Source organism: Oncorhynchus gorbuscha, linkage group LG09 (assembly GCF_021184085.1).
Source record: "Oncorhynchus gorbuscha isolate QuinsamMale2020 ecotype Even-year linkage group LG09, OgorEven_v1.0, whole genome shotgun sequence".
NCBI lineage: Eukaryota > Metazoa > Chordata > Actinopteri > Salmoniformes > Salmonidae > Oncorhynchus > Oncorhynchus gorbuscha.
In genome coordinates this window covers 19,981,581-20,004,684 of record NC_060181.1, presented here as the reverse complement: position 1 = coordinate 20,004,684, position 23,104 = coordinate 19,981,581, and the positions used below count along the sequence as shown (strand labels likewise).

General features: G+C 42.1%; 3 protein-coding genes across 6 annotated transcripts in view; 1 reads left to right on the top strand and 2 right to left on the bottom strand.

Moving 5' to 3' along the window:
- pex1 (peroxisomal biogenesis factor 1) overlaps positions 1-8,476 on the bottom strand; it is a 32,212-nt gene extending 23,736 nt beyond the window's left edge. Inside the window, exons 1-13 of one of the 2 annotated variants that reach the window (XM_046361632.1) lie at positions 8,225-8,476; positions 7,871-8,017; positions 7,684-7,767; positions 7,297-7,411; positions 6,294-7,042; positions 6,015-6,134; positions 5,739-5,862; positions 4,262-4,374; positions 4,055-4,140; positions 3,519-3,651; positions 3,183-3,279; positions 2,922-3,092; positions 2,636-2,790 (exon numbers count right to left, since the gene is read on the bottom strand). In XM_046361632.1, the coding sequence (XP_046217588.1) occupies positions 2,636-2,790; positions 2,922-3,092; positions 3,183-3,279; positions 3,519-3,651; positions 4,055-4,140; positions 4,262-4,374; positions 5,739-5,862; positions 6,015-6,134; positions 6,294-7,042; positions 7,297-7,411; positions 7,684-7,767; positions 7,871-8,017; positions 8,225-8,332 (2,202 nt within the window). In that variant the 5' untranslated portion in view covers positions 8,333-8,476. The remainder of the gene's footprint in view (positions 1-2,635; positions 2,791-2,921; positions 3,093-3,182; positions 3,280-3,518; positions 3,652-4,054; positions 4,141-4,261; positions 4,375-5,738; positions 5,863-6,014; positions 6,135-6,293; positions 7,043-7,296; positions 7,412-7,683; positions 7,768-7,870; positions 8,018-8,224) is intronic. The other variant, XM_046361631.1, reaches the window with a different exon arrangement.
- Positions 8,477-8,538: 62 nt separating this feature from the next.
- rbm48 (RNA binding motif protein 48) lies at positions 8,539-10,462 on the top strand. Its single transcript, XM_046361633.1, has 5 exons — positions 8,539-8,700; positions 8,891-9,081; positions 9,253-9,398; positions 9,520-10,124; positions 10,224-10,462. The coding sequence occupies exons 1-5, from the start codon at positions 8,578-8,580 to the stop codon at positions 10,293-10,295; spliced, it is 1,137 nt and encodes a 378-aa protein (XP_046217589.1). The 5' UTR covers positions 8,539-8,577; the 3' UTR covers positions 10,296-10,462.
- Positions 10,463-11,560: 1,098 nt separating this feature from the next.
- LOC124043257 (progranulin-like) lies at positions 11,561-21,508 on the bottom strand. Of its 3 annotated transcripts, XM_046361636.1 has the most exons (7): positions 21,323-21,502; positions 20,858-20,954; positions 20,619-20,759; positions 19,989-20,294; positions 18,955-19,128; positions 18,480-18,626; positions 11,561-13,387 (listed from the first exon to the last, which is right to left on the bottom strand). In XM_046361636.1, exons 3-7 carry the CDS (start codon positions 20,757-20,759, stop codon positions 13,259-13,261), a joined length of 897 nt encoding a protein of 298 aa, XP_046217592.1. In that variant the 5' UTR covers positions 20,858-20,954; positions 21,323-21,502; the 3' UTR covers positions 11,561-13,258. The 3 variants fall into 3 exon arrangements, with proteins under 3 accessions (XP_046217592.1, XP_046217593.1, XP_046217590.1); XM_046361637.1 differs by lacking the exon at positions 20,858-20,954 and having other exon boundaries at positions 18,480-18,623; positions 21,323-21,508; XM_046361634.1 differs by lacking the exon at positions 20,858-20,954 and having other exon boundaries at positions 21,323-21,501.
- Positions 21,509-23,104: the final 1,596 nt, after the last annotated feature.

The following is a 23,104-nucleotide window of genomic DNA, read 5'->3' as shown; positions in this document are numbered from 1 at the left end:
AAAGACACTGTCCATGTGAGCAACAAAGCAGTCCAAAGACACTGTCCATGTAGCAGCAAAGACACTGTCCATGTAGCAGCAAAGACACTGTCCATGTAGCAGCAAAGACACTGTCCATGTAGCAGCAAAGACACTGTCCATGTAGCAGCAAAGACACTGTCCATGTAGCAGCAAAGACACTGTCCATGTAGCAGCAAAGACACTGTCCATGTAGCAGCAACTGTCCAAGCACAAAGACACTGTCCATGTAGCAGCAAAGACACTGTCCATGTAGCAACAAAGACACTGTCCATGTAGCAACAAAGACACTGTCCATGTAGCAACAAAGACACTGTCCATGTAGCAACAAAGACACTGTCCTGTCAAAGACACTGTCCATGTAGCAACAAAGACACTGAACGACAAAGACACTGTCCATAGCAACAAAGACACTGTCCTGTCCACGAACAAAGACACTGTCCTGTCCATGAACGACAAAGACACTGACATGTCCAACAAAGACACTACATGTCCATGTCCACTGTCCTGTCCAAGCGACAAAGACACTGTCCATCAAATGTAGCAGCAAAGACACTGTCCATGTAGACAAAGACACAGCAAAGACACTGTCCATCATGTCCACTGTCCAACAGCAAAGACACTGTCCAAGACAAAGACACTGTCCATGTAGCAGCAAAGACACTGTCCATGTAGCACAAAGACAACAAAGACACTGTCATGTCCACTGTCCAAGCGACAAAGAGCAACAAAGACACTGTCCTAGCAACAAAGACACTGTCCATGTAGCAACAAAGACACTGTCATGTCCACTGTCCAACGACAAAGACACTGTCATGTCCACGAACGACAAAGACACTGTCATGTCCACGAACGACAAAGACACTGTCATGTCCACGAACGACAAAGACACTGTCATGTCCACGAACGACAAAAACACTGTCATGTCCACGAACGACAAAAACACCGTCATGTCCACGAACGACAAAAACACCGTCATGTCCACGAACGACAAAACACCGTCATGTCCATGAACTGTCATGTCCATGAACGACAAAGACACCGTCATGTCCATGAACGACAAAGACACCGTCATGTCCATGAACGACAAAGACACCGTCATGTCCATGAACGACAAAGACACCGTCATGTCCATGAACGACAAAGACACCGTCATGTCCATGAACGACAAAGACACCGTCATGTCCATGAACCACAAAGACACCGTCATGTCCATGAACGACAAAGACACCGTCATGTCCATGAACGACAAAGACACCGTCATGTCCATGAACGACAAAGACACCGTCATGTCCATGACAAAGACACCGTCATGTCCATGAACGACAAAGACACCGTCATGTCCATGAACGACAAAGACACTATCATGTCCATGAACGACAAAGACACTATCATGTCCACGAACGACAAAGACACTATCATGTCCACGAACGACAAAGACACTGTCATGTCCACGAACGACAAAGACACTGTCCATGTAGCAGCAAAGACACTGTCCATGTAGCAGCAAAGACACTGTCCATGTAGCAACAAAGACACTGTCCATGTAGCAACAAAGACACTGTCCATGTCCAGACACTGTCGACAAAGACACTGTCATGTCCATGAGCGACAAAGACACTGTCCTGTCCATGACGACAAAGACACTGTCCTGTCCATGAACGACAAAGACACTCATGTCCATGACGACAAAGACACACTGTCATGTCCATGAATGTCCGACAAAGACACTGTAGCAGCAAATACATGTCCACAAAGAACATGTAGACAAAGACACTGTCACTGTCCACTGAAGCGACAAAGACAAAGACACTGTCCATGTAGCAGCAAAGACACTGTCCATGTAGCACAAAGACACTGTCCATGTAGACAAAGACACTCATGTCCCACAAAGAACTGTCCATGACAAAGACACTCCATCATGTCCACAAAGACACTGTCCGACAAAGACACTATCATGTCCCACAAAGACACTGTCCGACAAAGACACTATCATGTCCATGAACGACAAAGATACACTGTCCTATCATGTCCACAAAGAACGACAAAGATACTATCATGTCCATGAACGACAAAGACAACGACGACAAAGATACTATCATGTCCACAAAGACCGTCATGTCCGACAAAGATCACTATCATGTCCATGAACGACAAAGACACCGTCATGTCCATGAACGACAAAGACACCGTCATGTCCATGAACGACAAAGACACCGTCATGTCCATGAACGACAAAGACACCGTCATGTCCATGAACGACAAAGACACCGTCATGTCCATGAACGACAAAAACACCATCATGTCCATGAACGACAAAAACACTATCATGTCCATGAACGACAAAGACACTATCATGTCCATGAACGACAAAGACACTATCATGTCCACGAACGACAAAGACACTGTCATGTCCAATAAATATTAATTCAGTTACTTCTTGTTCATTTGCTGGATTAGACAAAATAGATATTTCAGAGAATTAGCAACCAGCGCAAAGTCAAGCTGGATAAATGGATGTTATTCTCCCCCGATGCTAACCTGAGCCATTAAAGGTAGAAATGCTAAACTGACCCAAAATCAGCACAGAGGGGCAACTTGACCCTACCCCAGTTACCTGATCAGGAGGCTGGATGTGTATGAAGCCCTGGAGGAAGTGGGAGCCCTGCACCTCCCTGAGTGACGGGTGGAGGGAATGTTCACTGTGACTGCTGACGACCAGAGACACCAGGCTGGAGCGCACCACCACGTCATGTACCATGTCCCTTAGACCTGGACAACACACACGGGGAGGGGTCACAACACACACACAGATATTAGATGTCTATGAACAAGAAACACACACACACGGACGCGTATGCGGATGCGGATATGGACACACACAGAGTTGTGTAGTATCATACTCTGGGCAATGTGCAGCCTTAGCAGAGCCTCTGGTCCGTGTTCATGTTCCGGTGAGGTCGGTGCCCCCGTCACATGATCCAGGTCATCCAGCAGGACCACAGAGGGCTGTCTCCACACCGCCTGTTCAAAAACCTCTTCCAATATCTGCCTCACGGTCTCTGCTCTCTTCCCTACAGAACATTATACAACAACACTGTATCATCATGGTCAAAAATAAACAAGTCACCACAGACACAATAAGTGAAAGGTCCAACTCCCACCTTTCAGCTTTTTGCAGTCAACCACCTCCACATGAGCATCCAGGTCCTCCATAGTTTTCCTACACAGAGCTTTGGAGAGTGCAGTCTTCCCACTTCCCTGTGAGGGAATACAAAACACACACGGGACAGTCACACCAATGCTCACAGTCCACAATCTGATTGAGTGGGTCACTACAGCTGGCAGTGGTATCCGTTTTAACCTACATATTAGCCCTTAATATCAAGATAAAACTGTTTTAACTCAATGTGATCTGACTTGGACATTCAGATCATGTCAGAATCAGTCCTGCTGATTTCTGGGAAAGATTAACAGGATGACATGAGGTCAGAGGATACCCTGGTCCCTGTGATGAGTAGGGCTCCGCCCCGGAGGCCCCGGCCGGTGGACACCAGCTCCCAGGAGAGAGGCCGTCCCATCAGGCTGTGGGAGAGGAAGTCAAACCCCGTCCTGATCAGCTCCTCCACACCACTGGGGACAGCACAAGAGGAGAACACAGGTCACATCATGGCAGGGCAGTGACACACTTTGGCCGCGTTCCAGGCTGACTACATTGCAGATGCATGCCAGATCGCATCGTGCCTGGATAGGGGTTTGACATGTCAACTAAGCAAATCATTTGATATGGCAGTCTGTTGCCCGACTGCGCAGCGGGATGATGTTACATTGCATCAACCAATGGTTGTGTGCCCCGTCTGCAATGTAGTCGGCCTGGAACTCGACCAATATAAAAACAGCTACCATTAATCAACATTCAACCAAAAACATAAATCCTATACCGTTTGTGAGATGTTTAGTATAAAAATATCCATTTGGTTCACACAGCTATCACTTCAACAGGTTAGTGTGTTCTGTAAGGAATCTGGTGGTTTACCCAAGACTGCTGAGAGAGGGTAGATCTTGATTAGGTGTCTCACCCATGGCTTTCATTGTAGGCACAGTTACAGGTTCCCTGACAACCTAGACATCATGAGAAGGGGGGGGCGGCGACGACGACGACGGCTCAATATTAGGAAGGTATTCTTAATGTTTTGTACACTCAGTGTATGAAGTCTGAGTTAGCAAAGCTTGTCACTAGTACCATTATGTCTGTTTTCTGTATCACACATGGAGCCAACAGAAACAACTGGTCAGGCGCTTTACTCTCCGGCTCAGGTTCTGACTTCAACACAGTCAGAGCGAACTCCACCTTGCCTGAAGTGAGAAGATCAAGATTGTATTACATTTACAATGCACTCCACACACTTTGGGTGAGGTTGAAGAACCTGCTGCCAACCACCACAGAGTGACTTATTCCCTCTGACATTTCTTGATTTGTATTATTTGTGTACAGTGCCTTCGACAGTATTCATACCCATTGACTTATTCCACATTGTTGTGTTCCAGCCTGAATTAAGAATGGATAGATTTGTTTCTCACCCATCTACACAATGACAACATGAAAACATGTTTTTAGAAATGTTTGCAAATGTATTGATAATGAAATGAATAAATATCATATCACATTCAATCTTGCCGTGGTAAGCAACTCCAGTGTAGACTTGACCTTGTGTTTTAGGTTATTGTCTTGCTGAAAGGTGAATTTACCTCCCAGTGTCTGTTGGAAAGCAGACTGAACCAGGTTCTCCTCTAGGATTTTGCCTGTGCTTATAGCTGTATTCCGTTTCTTTTTATCCTAAAAAAAAAGAAATCCCTAGTCCTTGCCGATGACAAGCAGACCCATAACATGCCACCACCATGTTTGAAAATATGAAGAGTGGCACTGTGTTGGATTTTCCCTGAACATATCACTTTGTATTCAGGAAAAAAAAAGTACAGTTTCCTTCCTCTCCGGCAACTGAGTTAGGAAGGACGCCTGTGTCTTTGTAGTGACACTATCCAAAACCTAATTAATTACTTCACCATGCTCAAAGTGATATGCAGCATCTGCTTTTTTAAATTTTTACCCATCTACAGTGTTTGCGAGGCATTGAAAAACCTCCCTGTTCTTTGTGGTTGAATCGGTGCTTGAAATTCACTACTCGATTGATGGACCTTACAGATAATTGTATGTGTGGGATATAGAGATGAGGCAGTCATTCAAAAATAATGTTAACCACTGTTATTGAACACAGAATGAGACCATGCAACTTATTATTTGACTTAAGCTAAATTTTACTCCTTTATTTAGGCTTTCCATAACAAAGGGGTTGAAAACTTACTGACAAGACATTTCAGCTTTAAATTTGGAATTAATTTCAAAAAGGTTCTACAAACAAAATACCACTTTGACATTATGGGGTATTGTGTGAAGATCAGTGACACATAATCTAAACAACTTAAATTCAGACTATAACACTACAAAATGTGAAAAAGGTCAAGGGGTGTGAATACTTTCTGAAAACACTGTATTTGTTTGACATTTTACTGCACAGCTAGAAGCTAGTAACACAAACATTTCACTGCAGCCGCTATAACTTCTGCTAAAGTGGGTACATGACCAATAAACTTGGATTTTAATTTTTATAGTGCACTATAAAAGGGGACAGGGTGCCATTTGTGATGCAACCTATGTGTACCTTCAGTGGCAGGTAGGAAGATGGTGTTGGAGCGGCCAGTCAGACAGGCTAGTGGTTCGTGGCTCTGGGTGTGCAGCCAACCCAGGAAGGCAGTCTGAATCTCCACCTCACTCTCTGCTGCAGGCTTGGAGGACATCAGGGCAGGGGTCAAACAGCAACACGAAAAGTACAAGATTAGGCTGAATAGAACAGTAGAATCCATAGAATTGCGTATTCCAAATGTACCAATATGTCAAAGCTCTGGAGATATAACATTTCAAAATAAATGTTACTCACTAGTGGATGTAAAGGCTGCAGGTGGATACTGGTGGCTACTTTAGGAGTTGACTTGATTGGCTTGATTCTCACTGATGAGTGTGGGTTGATATGAAGACTAGTTTCCAGGGATTGTGGGATCTGAGAAAAACAACTGTATGAGGCATGGATACATATGAGCCTCAATATGAATACGTTAGGGCTGACAAACCTGTAAACCATGTGTAGAATGGGTCATTTGATTTGGCCTACATCGTGTCCAACTTGAGTTTAGACCATGGCTTCAGTACATGTACTCACCCAGACCCTTCCACTGTGGAGCTCTCCCTCTCTAGATGATCCCTGCTTCCCTTTCAACCCCTCTGTAAGGTGACACACCACCTTGACTACAGTGGCATCCTCTTTTTCCTCCCAGTCTCCTACCCCACCAGCACCACCTGGCTGGGGAGCACCACCAGCCCCGCCACTCTTCTTCTTTTCCATGGCCTGCTTAGCCCGCTCTCTCACCTCCTTTGGAGAGAGCACCTTGGACAGTAGGCCATACGTCACAGCTGGCTGGCCTCCATTGATATTACCTCCCATCTGCTGGCCCCAGGGCAGGATGTGGGCAACCCCGTGGGTGGCACTCAGAGGGCCAGGAGACACGGGCAGTGCTCTGCACACTCTGAAGACTGAGTCACTGAGGAGGGCAGGGATGGTGGGGATGGGTGGAGTCTCTCTCACAGGGTCACAGTTCCCTGTTAGCATATACCTGACCAGGCTCTTTACGTCTGCTATCCCGCCCCACTGCCGGGGGCTCTGGAGGGCAGCAGCGTTAGGATGTTGTTCTACAGGGAGTCCAGTCCCCTGAACGCTGAACTCCTGAGAGGACCTGGAGGAGGGTGAGAGGTCAAAGTTCGGCTGTCTGTGGAGGGGCATGTTCTGATTGGATAAGGATGATCCAAAAGGAGCGCAGGAGAGGTCCTCACTTCCAGCACGGATTTTAGGAGAGACGTGTAGCTCTGTGAACTGCTCTAATCGACCGTACGGCACAGTTGGGGTGAGTGAAGCTGCAGAAGAATAAGAGTATGAACGATAGTATGACATCAACTGCAGAGGAGGCTGGTGGGAGGAGCTATAGGAGGACTGCTCATTGTAATAGCCAGAAATTACATTCCAGAAATTACAATGAGCTTGTCGTCCTCCTATAGCTCCTCCAATCAGCCTCCTCTGATCAACTGTTTCTTTGGTCATAACATAGGAGCTGGTGAGTTCATCGCTGTTAGACGTTGAGAAAATGTAAAAAGTGAAAATCAGTGCTGACCGATTCTGATGTAGATGACTGTTCTCTGGTCCACCCACACAGGAAACACTGCATCAGGAAACACCACTCTAATCTGATCCAGGAGCTGCTGCTCCAGCTCTGCACTGTGGAGCTCCTGAGGACAAGACATGGTTAAATATTTGCCCATCCTAGACTGTACATTTACGAACCATATTGACAGCTGCTCTACAATGTTGAATTTGCTTTGACAGCAAAAGATCAAAAATAGCATGTCTGTTGCATGACAACGACAAAGGAGTTGAATGAAGAATAAACCCACAGGCAACACTCCCAGGCTATACTAAAACCATACGATACTAAATGTTTCTGATGGGTGAGCTTGCCTATTGCACAATACTGTACAAAGACCTCTCTATAGGTTCTCACCAGGATTTCCCAGTCGTCAGAGGAGAGTGGCTCCACAAACACCTGCTGTACAGACAGGACCTGCTGGCACGACCTCAAGAAGCCCTGAAACCATCCAACATGAGTTAGTAATCAGGAAAAGTGGGGTTATCAAGGCCTGATGAGTTTGGGGAATGGGCAAGAGAATTAGTGAATGGGACATCATTACCTGCTCTCCATCTCTGAGTCCAAGCTTCTCTCCCAGTTGCCTGCTCAGCGCTACTTTATGGTCCTCCTGGTTGGCAGGGCTTCTGCTTCTGGTCCAGCTGAGGAACACACGGGCATCATGACCCCAGGACAGCTCCAGGGCCTGGTTCTTTATAACACAGAAGATAGCTAATTGCATAAAAAAACGTTGGGAAAATGTCATACTACAGATCAGACCAGAAGAAATGGCATGCAATGGTTACAAGTGCAAGTTAGCTACCGGTAGTTTGTTGATAGTTTGGCATAGTTATTATTTGACACAACTTAAAAGACAACACTAACTAGCTGTTAGCTAGCTAGCTAGTTTATAGCTTACGTCTTGGAGAGAGAGCTGTTTTAACAAGTTTGGAGGAAGGTGAAGAAAACAGTTTCTCGTGTTGTGGAAAATCAGAGTGACAGGTTGGATGCCATGATTGCCCAACATAACTAAATATGTTTACAATATCATCAAAATGTCCCTTTTCAAAGCATGGAAATATATTGTTAGTAGCTAGCTAGCTAAGCGACGTGGATGTACTCTTGGGGATCGAGGCTTTCGGTGCTATGTCTGGCAGGCAAAAGTAGCTGATCTGCTTTTTTTGTTTTTCACAGAGACATCGATGAGCTCAGATCCGATTATTGTCGTCTGGGAAACTACTTCCGGTTTGGTGCTTGTTGTAATTCGCAAACATGGCAGGATTTACCAACAGCTCGTGTTGGAGCACCCCAGAGGTTTATAAACATCATGAGCAGCAAAAGATTTGCCCCTCACGACCGAAGTATAGAGAAGGGAGGAGACCTAAAGCAGTCAAGGTAGGAATATCGTTTCCTACCTTAACTGCAGCGAAATGCTGGATATAGCGTGGATACAGGATACAGCATTTCGCTGTATCCATGCTCAATACTTGGCCAAGTGAGCTAGCTAGCTAGACATCTAATGTATTTGGTTGATTGATAGATACAATTTATTGTATTTCTAACCTGTGCTATATTGCCCCTGTAGGTGTACACCATCAACTTGGAGTCTCGTTACCTGATGTTGCAAGGAGTCCCAGCCATCGGGGTGATGACAGAACTGATCGAGCTCTCTGCGCTGTACGGGGCTGTGGAGGAGTACAGGGTGCTGGATGAGTACCCTGCAGAGCAATTCACAGAGGTCTACCTCATCAAGTTCCAGAAACTCACCAGTGCAAGGTTAGGACAGGTTTTATAGGTTAGGATGAGATAGACAGGGATAGGTGTTTTCCCTGACCATGTAACCTGGTCAGGAAAAACTTCAGGCCCTAGTTTTATCTACCCTAGTTGTACACCAGCTGGTAGATCACATGTCTCAGCCAGTTATGCTTTAAAGTAATTGTGTTTCAGGGCGGCCAAACGGCACATGGATGAGAAGAGTTTCTTTGGAGGTTTACTACATGTGTGCTATGCCCCAGAGTATGAGACGGTGGAGGACACCAGACTAAAGCTGCAAGACCGGAGACGATATGTGAACAGGACGACTCAAAATAAAAGTACAAATGTTGTGCTAGCAGAATATTATCAGAACTATATCTGGTATGTCATTCCCAATGTAAGAAGGATTATTATGATGAAGTTAGTTGACATATGATTCTTCTTTTTTGGGTTGAAAAGCAAAGGAACAGGACCAGGGGGATGAAGAGTGCAAAAAGCCCATGTCTTCAGATACAGTTGCTACCACAGCCAGGACTTCCTCAGGTGATGATCAGAGATCCAGTGATGCGAGCAACAAGGGAGAGACTTCGAGTACCAGCCAAGGCCATTATTTAGGATTTCCCTTATTGCCTTTACCCCCACAGGAGTTTCTTCCTTCCAGACATGCCTCATCTTATGATCGGTTGTATAGTTATCAGGCAAACCAATGCAGGACTATTCCAACAGAGGACAAAATGGGGTCATTGCATAATGCCATAAATACTAAACAGCAGCTGGCACCCAACATAAGCAGCGTTCCCTCCTCTTCTGGGGGAGACAGAGGAATAGTGAAAAGACTGAGTAAGAATCCACCCCTTGCAGTACCCCCAAGATTCGTACCGAGGACCACCCATTTGGAGAACAGAAAACGGAAAATAGTAGAAAATAATAAAGACTCACTTTTTGGCTTTGTGGACAAAAATGAAATCCTCATTGGACCAAAACTACCAGACCGGCCTAAGATGGATATGGCGGACGAGTCATTGAACATAACAGCCAACATGATCAGAAATACATTGAAAAAGGTATATTCGTGGTCATTTGCCTCTTAAAATTGTTCACTCACAATTTCATACAATTGAAGAGTGATACTACAGAAAATGAATTTCTTTCCTTGTTCTCAGGTTGCATCAGTTCCTGAAGTCAAGCCAACAGAGAAGAAGACAAAGTCAGCAAAGCCTCGGAGGAGAATCTAACAGACCTGAAAGACTGCTTCTCACATGGAATGAGGTGGACATTAGCAAGTTCCTACATTTACACCATTCAAATATATTTTCTCAACATGTTTTATTTCTACATTTCCCATCAGTGTATAAGAAGAATTTGTTTATACAAAAATTAAAAATGGTGTTATGAAAATGAATAACTTAGTGATGTCCTTAACGCTCAAGTGGATCCTGGAATGCAACCTGCTCATATGCCAATATGCTCTGTAACACCAAGGGAAAGTGCATGTCAGACAATGGCAAAATATTGTCCAATCCAGACAGACAAGTCATTACATTGTTTTTACAGTCTTAACTTCAAGGGTCACCTTGGCATCGTGAAGGCAGGTTCCAAAAGCCTCAAGAAATAGATTCTCATCTCTCACTGCCTTTTCAAAGTTTGCATAGGACAGTCTGCTGTCATGGTCCTGAGGAAGGAAACGTCTCATTGATATTTTATGTTCAGACAGTATATTTAATCTGAAACATGAATTGGTCAATTGTGGCCAAGTTAAACAGTGATTGTAAACACAGGGTATAATGAAGTTAGCTTGGCAGGTTAAACAATAGGGAGCACAGCATTCAGCCTGGTTTAACCTGATGAAAATTAAGATAAACATTTTGCCATTAACATCTTCTTGAGCGTGATCACCACCAGGTCTTTGATGCCCTCGTCTGGGTCCTCCTCTGTGGGCTGTCTGATCAGGCTGTTCTTCAGCATGTGGAACGTCTCTTCCCGGGAAATGTACCCAAGTCATACACATCAAAGCTGTGAAAACCAAATGGGGGACCATACATGGGTAGAAATATCATAGATAGCAGTCGAAAAGCCTACATGATACACTTTATATCTTTCTTAAACTGTATTTTTTCATCCTATGTCCCATGGAGAAAGACTGATAGTCCCTCGGTCCACTCTTTCACACTGACGTAGCTGTCGTTGTCCTTGTCAAATGCGCAAAAGACTGGAATATAATACCAATTTTTTTTGTGATACCTTACCACATCAGTATCATACTTTATTTGGTGCTTACATTCTGTTTCATGTGACAAAAGTGACACCTACCTCTATCCATGATCATATGATCAGTCATTCCAAAGGTGTTGTGGGGAATATTCCTGAATTTCCCACTGTCCAGGCCATTCCCTATCCTCCTGTCACTCTGATCCCCCAGGAGTCCATTGAATAGTCGTATCAGACACTCCGTTTCTGTTTAGTGTTAGTACTGCTTCCATATGCATCATTTCAATTTACGTAGACTGATATATGTTTTTATTAATTTGCATAAACACAGGACATACTTGACATGATCTCAACAAAGCAAGATTATAGCGCCCTCATCTGTCACCTAAACAGTGGTGCCAACACGTTCAATGGAAGTTGAGTTTTGGTTGGAGGAGCTAGACAACAATAGATAGCTATGAACTTTTCTTTTGTTTGCACTTTTTGTTATTAGATATATAGCTACTGTAGCTAGATAAATGCAGAGAAGAAGAAACTAGGTAGTTGGCTACTAAGAAGTTCTGCGAGCCGTTACTGTAACGTAGCTATCTCAGGACGCAACATAGACTCCCTGCCAACTGACATTAGCTATCAAAACTCATACTTACAGTGTTTGACCGTGTTTAGAAAGAGTTTCAGCGAGATTCTGAATCAATTTTCTATTCATTGTAGACATTACAGCCATTGTAGATAGGAGGCAGGATTGTTGGCTCGTAGCTAGCCGTAGATACATAAACACTAACGTTAGCTACTGTTTTTCCAGAACTAGTTTGACAACATTATTTGGGTTAAACAATTATTGAATAATGATGGACAACTATATGATTATCCAGAATGTATTAGAACACACAATGTTATATTCACTCCAGAGGAGTATCAAATTGTTGTTAGAGCTGTCCCTAAAGGTGCTATTCTTCTTTTAGGAGAATATAACAGTACTCAAAGTGCAACTTTTTGTAGCCTCAATACAACTAGAAGGAATTGACATTTTAAACTATAAATGTAATAACGTGTATATAAGGAAACTATGTCAATATGTTACTATTCCCTCTGCTAAAATGTACTGGAATGCAGCCCTAGGACAAGTGAACTGGGTGGTCCTTCTGTAGCTCAGTTGGTAGAGCATGGCGCTTGTAACGCCAGGGTAGTGGGTTCGATCCCCGGGACCACCCATACGTAGAATGTATGCACACATGACTGTAAGTCGCTTTGGATAAAAGCGTCTGCTAAATGGCATATATTATTATTATTATTAACTAACGTTAGCTACTTGATGTTGTTACCATAGTAACTCCAATCCGCGTACACAGAGCTGCACGTATAATACAGGCAATGGCTCAGAAAGTGAGGAGCATGAATGATACAGAATAACTGATGACTTATGAACGCTCAACACCCGTTGAATAAGGCCGGTGTCAGTAAACGTTGGCGTAATGAAAGTGATGACAGCAGTACAGTTACAGTCACCAACGCTCTGGATAATATGAAAACAGCCTAACCAGCTCTGACAGGCTGAGTAAAATAGTCTTAGTTAGCCAGTTAGCTTGGGTGCTTGACTGCAGTTGTGAGGTCAGAATGATGGGATCAACCCTACTCATTGGCCAAAGCGTCTAGTGTGCGCTCTGAATGTAGTAACTGACAATCTTGACAGCGCTCTGAATTTATGATCGCCCAGAGCGTACTCTGAGCACACCCATGCGCTCCAGAATTAATTTATTAATTTTACCCATACTGTACATAAATATTTGACTGATACAATTTAGCCAGTGGAGATTGATAGCCTATAAGGAATGATACACTAAATACTCAACAAGGAAACATTTGAATGATTGGGTGACATGATTTAACATTCTTGTATTCATCAGTGCAAGGTTAAATTCAAATGCATTCACAAAAAGGGTACAATCCAATGTCAGTACAGTGACATGATCATAAACCATTTGAAATAGTGTCAGTCCTGATTAGCATCATCCTTCAGACCTGAAGGAATCTGAGAGTACCATTTCCTGCACTTGTATGAGTTTGGGTCACAGGTGTATCCATATTCACAGCAATGCAGGCCATCTGCACAACACTTTGCCTAAAAATTAAAAATAGGTCTCAGAACATGATAGTAATATAAAATCGGCATAATATTGCACGTGATCTTAAAGTGATAACTCTACCTACATGTACATATTACCTCAATTACCTCAACTAACCGGTGCCCCCTGTACAGTTGAAGTCGGAAGTTTACATACACCGTAGCAAAATACATTTAAACTCAGTTTTTCACAATTCCTGACATTTAATCATAGTACAAATTCCCTGTCTTATGTCAGTTAGGATCACCACTTTATTTTAAGAATGTGAAATGTCAGAATAATAGTAGCGAGAATGACTTATTTCAGCTTTTATTTCTTTCATCACATTCCCAGTGGGTCAGAAGTTTATATACACTCAATTGGTATTTGGTAGAATTGCCTTTAAATTGTTTAACTTGGGTTAAACGCTTTTGGTAGCCTTCCACAAGCTTCCCACAATAAGTTGAGTGAACTTTGGCCCATTCCTCCTGACAGAGCTGGTGTAACTGAGTCAGGTTTGTAGGCCTCCTTGCTCACACACGCTTTTTCAGTTCTGCCTACAAATGTTCTATAGGATTGAGGTCAGGGCTTTGTGATGGCCACTCCAAGACCTTGACTTTGTTGTCCTTAAGCCATTTTGCCACAACTTTGGAAATATGCTTGGGGTCATTGTCCATTTGGAGGACCAATTTGCGACCAAGCTTTAACTTCCTGACTGGCCCCCCAATGGTGGAACAAACTCCCTCACGACGCCAGGACAGCGGAGTCAATCACCACCTTCCGGAGACACCTGAAACCCCACCTCTTTAAGGAATACCTAGGATAGGATAAAGTAATCCTTCTCACCCCCCCCCCTTTAAGATTTAGATGCACTATTGTAAAGTGACTGTTCCACTGGATGTCATAAGGTGAATGCACCAATTGGTAAGTCGCTCTGGATAAGAGCGTCTGCTAAATGACTTAAATGTAATGTAAATGATATCTTGAGATGTTGCTTCAATACATTGTCATGACTTTGGCCTCTTTGGGTATAGCAAGCCCCATCCCCCTCTCCCTGCCTCCCCCTTTCCTCCTTCAACTAGGTTGCTCTGGTCAGAGAGACATCGTAAATTCCTGGGGATCTCCTCATGGACACACAGTATAGAGAGTAAATTTTCATAGAGAAAAAAGCAATTCCTTCCACCTCACAGAACTTGAGTTACCAACAAATGTCATGTTTCGGAGTAAGTATAAAAGATCGGTGAAGAATCCAGATACAAACTGGTCCATTTGTCACACCTTGGGGAATCTCATGGGAGACGGTGTGGCCACATTACCATAACACTTTTTATATAATAGCCTCAGATATGAGGTTTACATCTAATTGTTGTATAAGATGAATGAGTGAGTATGATACTGTTTGTAAAATTATGTAATACGATTTTGGACGTGTTTAATGAAGGAAAACTGAAAAGGGGGATTGGAGTTAACTAAATCAGAGGACCGCCCCTGAGCCCAGTTAGGGTCAGGCGTCCTGGGACAGCCCTTTTCTGCCTTCCGAATAAAACCCCCACTCGGGTTTTCAATCAGCAGACCGAGCTTACCTTAATTACGAGATGGCTAAAGGTTGCAGATCATGTTTTTCTCCATTAGGAGAGTACAAAGGTTGTAGACCATTGCTGAATCTTTTAACCATACCATGCGGTTAAACTCTTAGACTATCGATACCGACAGAATAAGAACAAGTCTTTGATATTAATTACTAGTCTGCAGTTAAGAATTCGGTATCATTGAACATGAAGAATGACAACCGCCGAAACATCCATTCTATAACGAAACGAATGAATGTCACTCTGAACTATCCACTATAAATACGACAGAGAGAGAGACGGACAATTCTACAAAAGAAATTAACTTTTCACCAGCGATCAAGACGACACACTGAGCGTAAATATATACAGTATATTGATTGCAATTGTTTCCAAATAAGTGAGCGTTCATGTGCAAAGGATTAGCATTTCAATTGTTATAATTATCACTTTGTAGTGACTTCTTAGTCGACCCCCACTTCCCCTTTTGTCTAACAAGCCGCCATGCTGGTTTAGCCCACTAGAGCACATTCTCCTATCATTTCTTGTAACCACATTTACCTTGTTTGTTTGTTTATGCATTTCTGTGAATTACTTAGTAATAAATAAATGATTTAAGACAATTGATGTATGGATGACTCATAGTGAAGACTGGGTTCGTGCAGATAACCAACAATTTATGACGTTTGGAATGAGACTAACGTGAGGTAAAGTAAATAATTCATTAATCAGAAGACTATGGATCAGATATGAAAATATCTGAAAGGTTATATTAGGAAATTATAGCCTTGTAATCTGAATATTTTTTCCTTGGTGCCCCGACTTCCTAGTTAGTTAGTTACATGATTAATCAGTCTAATCGCGTAATACTAATTACAGAGAATCTTTGATAAAAATTAAGTCTTCAGTTAATGATAGTAAATACACGACAACATCCACATCATTTTCCAGCCTCATGATGCCATCTATTTTGTGAAGTGCACCAGTCCCTCCTGCAGCAAAACACCCCCACAACATGACGCTGCCACCCCCGTGCTTCACGGTTGGGATGTTGTTCTTCGGCTTGCAAGCCTCCCCATTTTTCCTCCAAACCTAATGATGGTCATTATGGCCAAACAGTTCTATTTTTGTTTCACCAGACCAGAGGATGTTTGAAGTACGATCTTTGTCCCCATGTGCAATTGCAAACCGTAGTCTGGCTTTTTTATGGCGGTTTTGGAGCAGTGGCTTCTTCCTTTCTGAGCGGCCTTTCAGGTTATGTTGATATAGGACTTGTGTTACTGTGGATATAGATACTTTTGTACCTGTTTCCTCCAGCATCTTCACAAGGTCATTTGCTGTTGTTCTGGGATTGATTTGCACCTTCCACACCAAAGTACGTTTATCTCTAGGAGACAGAACGCATCTCCTTCCTGAGCGGTATGATGGCTGCGTGGTCCCATGCTGTTAATACTTGCGTACTATTGTTTGTACAGATGACCGTAGTACCTTCAGGCGTTTGGAAATTCCTCCCAAGGATGGACCAGACTTGTGGAGGTCTACAATTTTCTTTCTGAGGTCTTGGCTGATTTCTTTAGATTTCCCCATGATGTCAAGCAAAGAGGCACTGGATTTGAAGGTAGGCCTTGAAATACATCCACAAGTACACCTCCAATTGACTCAAATTATGTCAATTAGCCTATCAGAAGCTTCTGAAGCCATGACATAATTTTCTGGAATTTTCCAAGCTGTTTAAAGGCACAGTCAACTTAATGTACATAAACTTTGACTAGAGGTCGACCGATTAATCGGAATGGCCGATTAATTAGGGCCGATTTCAAGTTTTCATACCAGTCGGAAATCTGTATTTTTGTTGGCCTATTTGCCTATTTTTTTTTAATTACACCTTTATTTAATCTTTATTTAAATAGGCAAGTCAGTTAAGAACACATTCTTATTTTCAATGACGGCCTAGGAACGGTGGGTTAACTGCCTCGTTCAGGGGCAGAAAGACAGATTTTCACCTTGTCAGCTCAGGGAGCCAATCTTGCAAGATTACAGTTAACTAGTCCAACGCAATAACGACCTGCCTCTCTCTCGTTGCACTCCACAAGCCTGTTACGCAAATGCAGTAAACCAATGTAAGTTGCTAGCTAGCATTAAACTTATCTTATAAAAAACAATCAATCATAATCACTAGTTAACTACACACGGTTGATGATATTACTAGATATTATCTAGCACGTCCTGTGTTGCATATAATCTGACTGAGCATACAAGCATACAAGTATCTAAGTATCTGAGCGGTGGTAGGCAGAAGCAGGAGCGTAAACATTCATTCAAACAGCACTTTCGTGCAGCTCTTCGTTGTGCGTCAAGCATTGCACTGTTTCTGACTTCAAGCCTATAAACTCCTGATTCAAACTTCACACGCTCTGAGCCTTGGGGTGGTTGTTTCCCTTGCTCTGCATGGGTAACGGAGGAGAGGGACGGAAGCTATAATGTTACACTGGCAATACTAAAGTGTCCACAAGAACATCCAATAGTCAAAAGTTTATGAAATACAAATGGTATAGAGGGAAATAGTCCTATAATAACTACAACCTAAAACTTCCCACCTAGGAATATTGAAGACTCATGTTAAAAGGAACCACCAGCTTTCATATGTTCTCATGTTCTGAGCAAGGAACTGAAACGTTAGCTTTCTTACATAGCACATATTGCACTTTTACGTTCTTCTCCAACACTTTGTTTTTGCATTATTTAAACCAAATTGAACATGTTTCATTATCTACTTGAGGCTAAATTTATTTTATTGATGTATTATATTAAGTTAAAATAAGTGTTAATTCAGTATTGTTGTAATTGTCATTATTACAAATACATTAAAAAAAGAGAAAATGTAATCGGCCGATTAATCGGTATCAGCTTTTTTGGTCCTCCAATAATCTGTATGGTATAGGCGTTGAAAAATCATAATCGGTCAACCTCTACTTCTGACCCACTGGAATTGTGATACAGTGAATTATAAGTTAAATAATCTGTCTAAACAATTGTTGGAAAAATGTATTGTGTCATGCACAAAGTAGATGTCCTAGCCGACTTGCCAAAACTATAGTTTGTTAACAAGAAATTTGTGGTGGTTGAAAAACGAGTTATAATGACTCCAACCTAAGTGTATGTAAACTTCTGACTTCAACTGCATATAGCCTCGATATTGTTATTTTACTGCTGCTCTTTAATTATTTGTTACTTTTATTTGCTACTTTTTTTAGGTATTTTTCTTAACTGTATTGTTGGTTAAGGGCTTGTAAAGTAAGCATTTCACTGTGAGGTCTACACCTGTTGTATTCAGCGCATGTGACAAATAACATTTGATTTGATTAAAACATTTCACACTGCTCTGCACGTGCACTACAGATAAAATGTTCATTACATTATTAAACATGCTCTACCTACATAACATTGATATACTACTTTATCAAATGATAGCTCAGTGGTATTTAATGTCAGTTGTATTAAATCCCCTCTAGAGTACACCCAACACTTTCAGTATATTTACCAGTGGGAATGGGCAACATCCCCATTTGCCATTAGGTCCCTTGCAGCAGCTGGTTGCAGAAGGACAATAGAATTTAGTGTCACAGTGAGTGACTCCAGCCTGTGGCGTGCTGTCAGTGGCCTGAACTAGAGCTGTCCATGAGACCTGCTAAAAGACGAGGGAAAGAAGATAACCACACCGTCAATGTTCTACTCAGGGGTTCAACATGTAAAAAAGAACACGCACATCTGAGTATCTGGTTGCGTGGGAACAATGTGATGACATTACTAACTACTCTCAGAGGTTCAAATGTAATAGCATACCAGTGTGCCGGAAATCATTCTATATTCATTATTATTTTTAATGCCCATAAGGTGGGAATCAAAAGTGATTTTCTCTTAGACTGACTTGAATGGCACAGGAACAAACATAGAAAGAGAACAATGTCCACAGCCTACACAAACATTGGTTGTGAGTGTGACGCATAGGTACCTACCTGATCATGGACCTTGTTTTCCGGTTTGGAGACCTTGATGGCTTCGATCATTGAAGGGGCCTGCCTCGGAGCAAAAGGGTACCTCAGGTTGCCGTACCTCACACACTTTGTGTATGTGGGGTCACAGTCATAGCCATAGGGACAGCAGTGGTACCCATCTAGACAGCACCTACCCTGTGGAAATACAGAAGTACACAAGTTGATACAGTGAGCTACAAAAGTATTGGTGACAGTGACACGTTTGTTGTTGTTGTTTTGGCTCTGGGGGTATGATATTTGTGCGTCTAACTTTCTTACTCATCACTATTCACGATTTATTCAGGACTATCCATAATCATGGTAGCATCCACATTAATGTAGAAATGTTTAGAAACATATTATAATCTTATTTACAATAAAAGTGACTCCAAAATTACACAATAGATCATCTGAAAGTTTGTAGTCACACGCTTGATGTATTCATTGTGGTGCTGGGACCAAATACTACACTTTAGACGACTTCAATACACATATAAGTGAAATTCTACAACATATTTTTTGTCCCCTGAAATGGAGGGACTATGTACAAAACTTTCTGTAATTTCTAAACTGTTGAACCAATATAGATGACAATAACCTCAAATTAAAGCTGACAGTCTGCACCTTAACCTCTTAGTCATTGTATAATTTAAAATCCAAAGTGCTGGAGTACAGAGCCAAAACAACAACAACAAATGTCACTGTCCCAATCCTTTTATAGCTCACTGTATATTGACAATAGCCATTTTGGAATTAAGTACAACGTATATTGATTCAGTATATTGTTTCCTGCATACCAATTTTGCATACCACAGCTCTCAAATTCTTGTTTTTAATATTTCTGAGAAAATATCCAGTTTAGAAAAATATGAATAACTTATTGTGTCGTATGTTTTGTTTTTTAGCTGTAATAAAAACCTAATACAATAACAACAGCTACTCTATAACACTATTACAAATTGACAAGAGCCCTTCAAGCCAACATACTACAAGCAGAGAAACACTAGTCAACTCACAGGAGAGTAAGGACAGCAGAACCACAGGCCTGTGGGGTGGTGGCAGCAGGTGGTGCCATCGGGACAAGCATAATAGTTGTCACATTGCACCTTGCCGACCATGGAGCTCTCCATTGCATTGCTCTGGACAGGGCTGCTGTCAGATTCGAGCGGAGCAGAGACAGGAGAGCTTGGTTCCTCTGCAGCCACCTTGTTCAGCATGGGCACACTGCTCCATGGATGGTCGCCTTTCTCACACTTCTGGGTGATGGCATTGCAGTTGAAGCCTGACGGGCAACAGTGGGCCATGTCAGAGCAACACACCGCCTGGAAAACATCATGAGAAAAAGGTGACATGCAGTCAAAATACCTTTATGGGGTCTTTGCTCATACAGCTTTCTGAACCCAAAGTCTTTCAACTGAAATATTGGTTTTGTAACCCAAAAGAAAAGGAAACAACAGTACCAGTGTGTTGGTTTCTTTTTCCAGTATTTACAACCTTAGTGCTGCTGAGAATCCCATTTACTAGTGTTATCAAATTCCCTAGCCTGGTTCCAGATGTTTGTGCCGCCAATTGCTATGGCTGTTCACATGACAAACAGATCTGGGACCAGGCTACAAATTGCCCTAATGTGAACCCTGGTTACTCACATTGGGAACTGGACAGCAGGCATATCCTCCTTTAGTCAAACAACAGGTTGTTTGATCAGAGCAGACCTTCCCACCAGGGCACGTGATATAGCAAGAGGCAGACCCTGTCAGCACTAACACCAATGCAGCTATGCTCCACATCTAAAGGATAGGGATTTAACAAGTGGTTACAATTTAGAAGAATTTTGTAGTTGGTTGAGTATGATGTTTATTTTTTTAAGTTTACTGGATCATTATACCTTGTGGAATTTTCAACTCTTTGTCTTTATCTTGGGGTACGTTTGTAAATTCCCTCTGGAGTGTCAGTTCTGTCAGATTATTTGTTTGTAACGCACCCTTAGATGAGCAATAGTAAGATGAAAAACATGAGGGTGGTTTGAGAGTGCCAGAGCGAAATGCTCTGAATTTAGCCTACAAATGGTTAATCTGACAATGCTCTGAATTTATGATAGCACAGAGCACACTTTGAACGCACTCTGGCACTCCAGAATCCAGAGTGAATTTACGAACACGCTTCCACAGCACTAACATGGTGTCTCGGTTTACTTTCAATTTCAAATGCATCTAAATTTAGACGACTTCTGACTTACTTGACTAAGATTCAAATAATTGAATACATTTGTTGTTTACTAATTCTTATATTTATGATTTCTAATTGCATAGTTTAAAATGAAATGATTTTCTCTTTTTTAAATCTCACTTACCTTAGCCTTGATATTGAGCTCACTTTAGTGATCCAAACACTTCCTGTGATGAGATTACACAATGGGGTGACTGCATGAATCCTTGACCAATTCATACACTAGATTTGATCCTCCCACTTTTTATAACAAATAAGTAACTTTATGTCATTTCCCCATGTTTGTCAACAATGCACTAAACAGAAGTTTAGGTCAGTGACGAATACAGAAGTAGTTAACAGTATATTACCATGTCCAATAGCACCAGTTGGCTTTATAGACCCTTTGTTTTTCATTATGTCAGTCTGTCAATGATCACTAGACCTTATAGTCTCGGGAATCGTGAATTTGGCCAAGGTGTGGAAAATGAAGAACCCCAACGACTTCTATATTTAAAGGTGTAATAGACAAACAATAGACAGAAATATGCACACAGGGAGACAGACACGCTCCTCTGATAGGTTCGTAGCAATCTGCCAACCCCTTCAAAGGTAGGCAGGCAATACTTTTGCTTATCTGTTCGTTCTCCAAGTGTTCTGGGCCCCTGGTCAAAACATGAATCAAGGAAATCAAGACCACTTGGTTCAGTGAGCCATATATTACATATCTCTATCATTTGAAACCACCAATGGCTGAATTTACATGACCTCAGGGATGTTACCTAGAAGTCACCTAGGATACTAGGTTCTGCTTTTATGGTGACTCCTAACCTCTTGGAAGTCATTCAGGGGCTGAGTTCAGATTTAAGGGGGGGGGGGACAAAAATGTAGATATTAACAATAGCTCAAACTATATGAAGGACTTAAATAGGCCTCCTTTAACCTTTGATACCAATCATTCCTATGACACATTCTTCACTCCCCTAGACTGTGTTCATCGCAATAGTTGTTTAATAAGTCTAGGAGTTATTTCAAAAACGATTAATCATTTTCAGAGAAATGTGGAATATAAGGAAGGAAAAAGTGAGAAATTATGTAAGGTACAGCATTACTCTTATCACGGTTGTCTGTAGTACGATTGATTCCTCTGTGTGACCTGAGTCCTTAACTGTACTGTAAAGTTATTGTCATGCAAATTGCAGCGTTTCTCAATACATCATAGCCATCTATGGTTTCCATAGTTAGTTTGGTGAAAGTGTCTGCTGTATACATCTATTTAGTATTGTGTTGCAAACCACAGTGGTAAGGAATACAGTCTGTTTTAGGGAATCTGGGTGTATCCATGAGGAACTTTGTCCAGATTGAGGATGTCTACAAATGTTCTGTTTAAAGCCAGAATCCGCCCTACTTCTTGTGTAGTGTTTTCACTTAGAACGAAAACAAGGGGGTGGCACCAAACAATCGGTCATTTACAGGTGGCACCATTGACTGAATACATCAATATGTGTCTTACAATAAATAATATTTTGAAAGAATAATTGTGAAATATTAGCCTTCTGGGCTAATCCCGGCTACTCGAATGACACTGCTGCCTCAGAGTTGGAGAGGAAGTGAAAGTCACTGCAAACTAAGGGAGAGGTAAAAACAAAATGTACACAATAGTTATCCGGAAGAAAATGGGGGAGGGTTATGCAATTTGTAATTTAGTCCAGGGGAGGGTCATGTCAAAATCAAATCAAATCAAATGTATTTATATAGCCCTACGTACATCAGCTGATATCTCAAAGTGCTGTACAGAAATTCAGCCTAAAACCCCAAACAGCAAGCAATGCAGGTGTAGAAGCACGGTGGCTAGGAAAAACTCCCTAGAAAGGCCAAAACCTAGGAAGAAACCTAGAGAGGAACCAGGCTATGTGGGGTGGCCAGT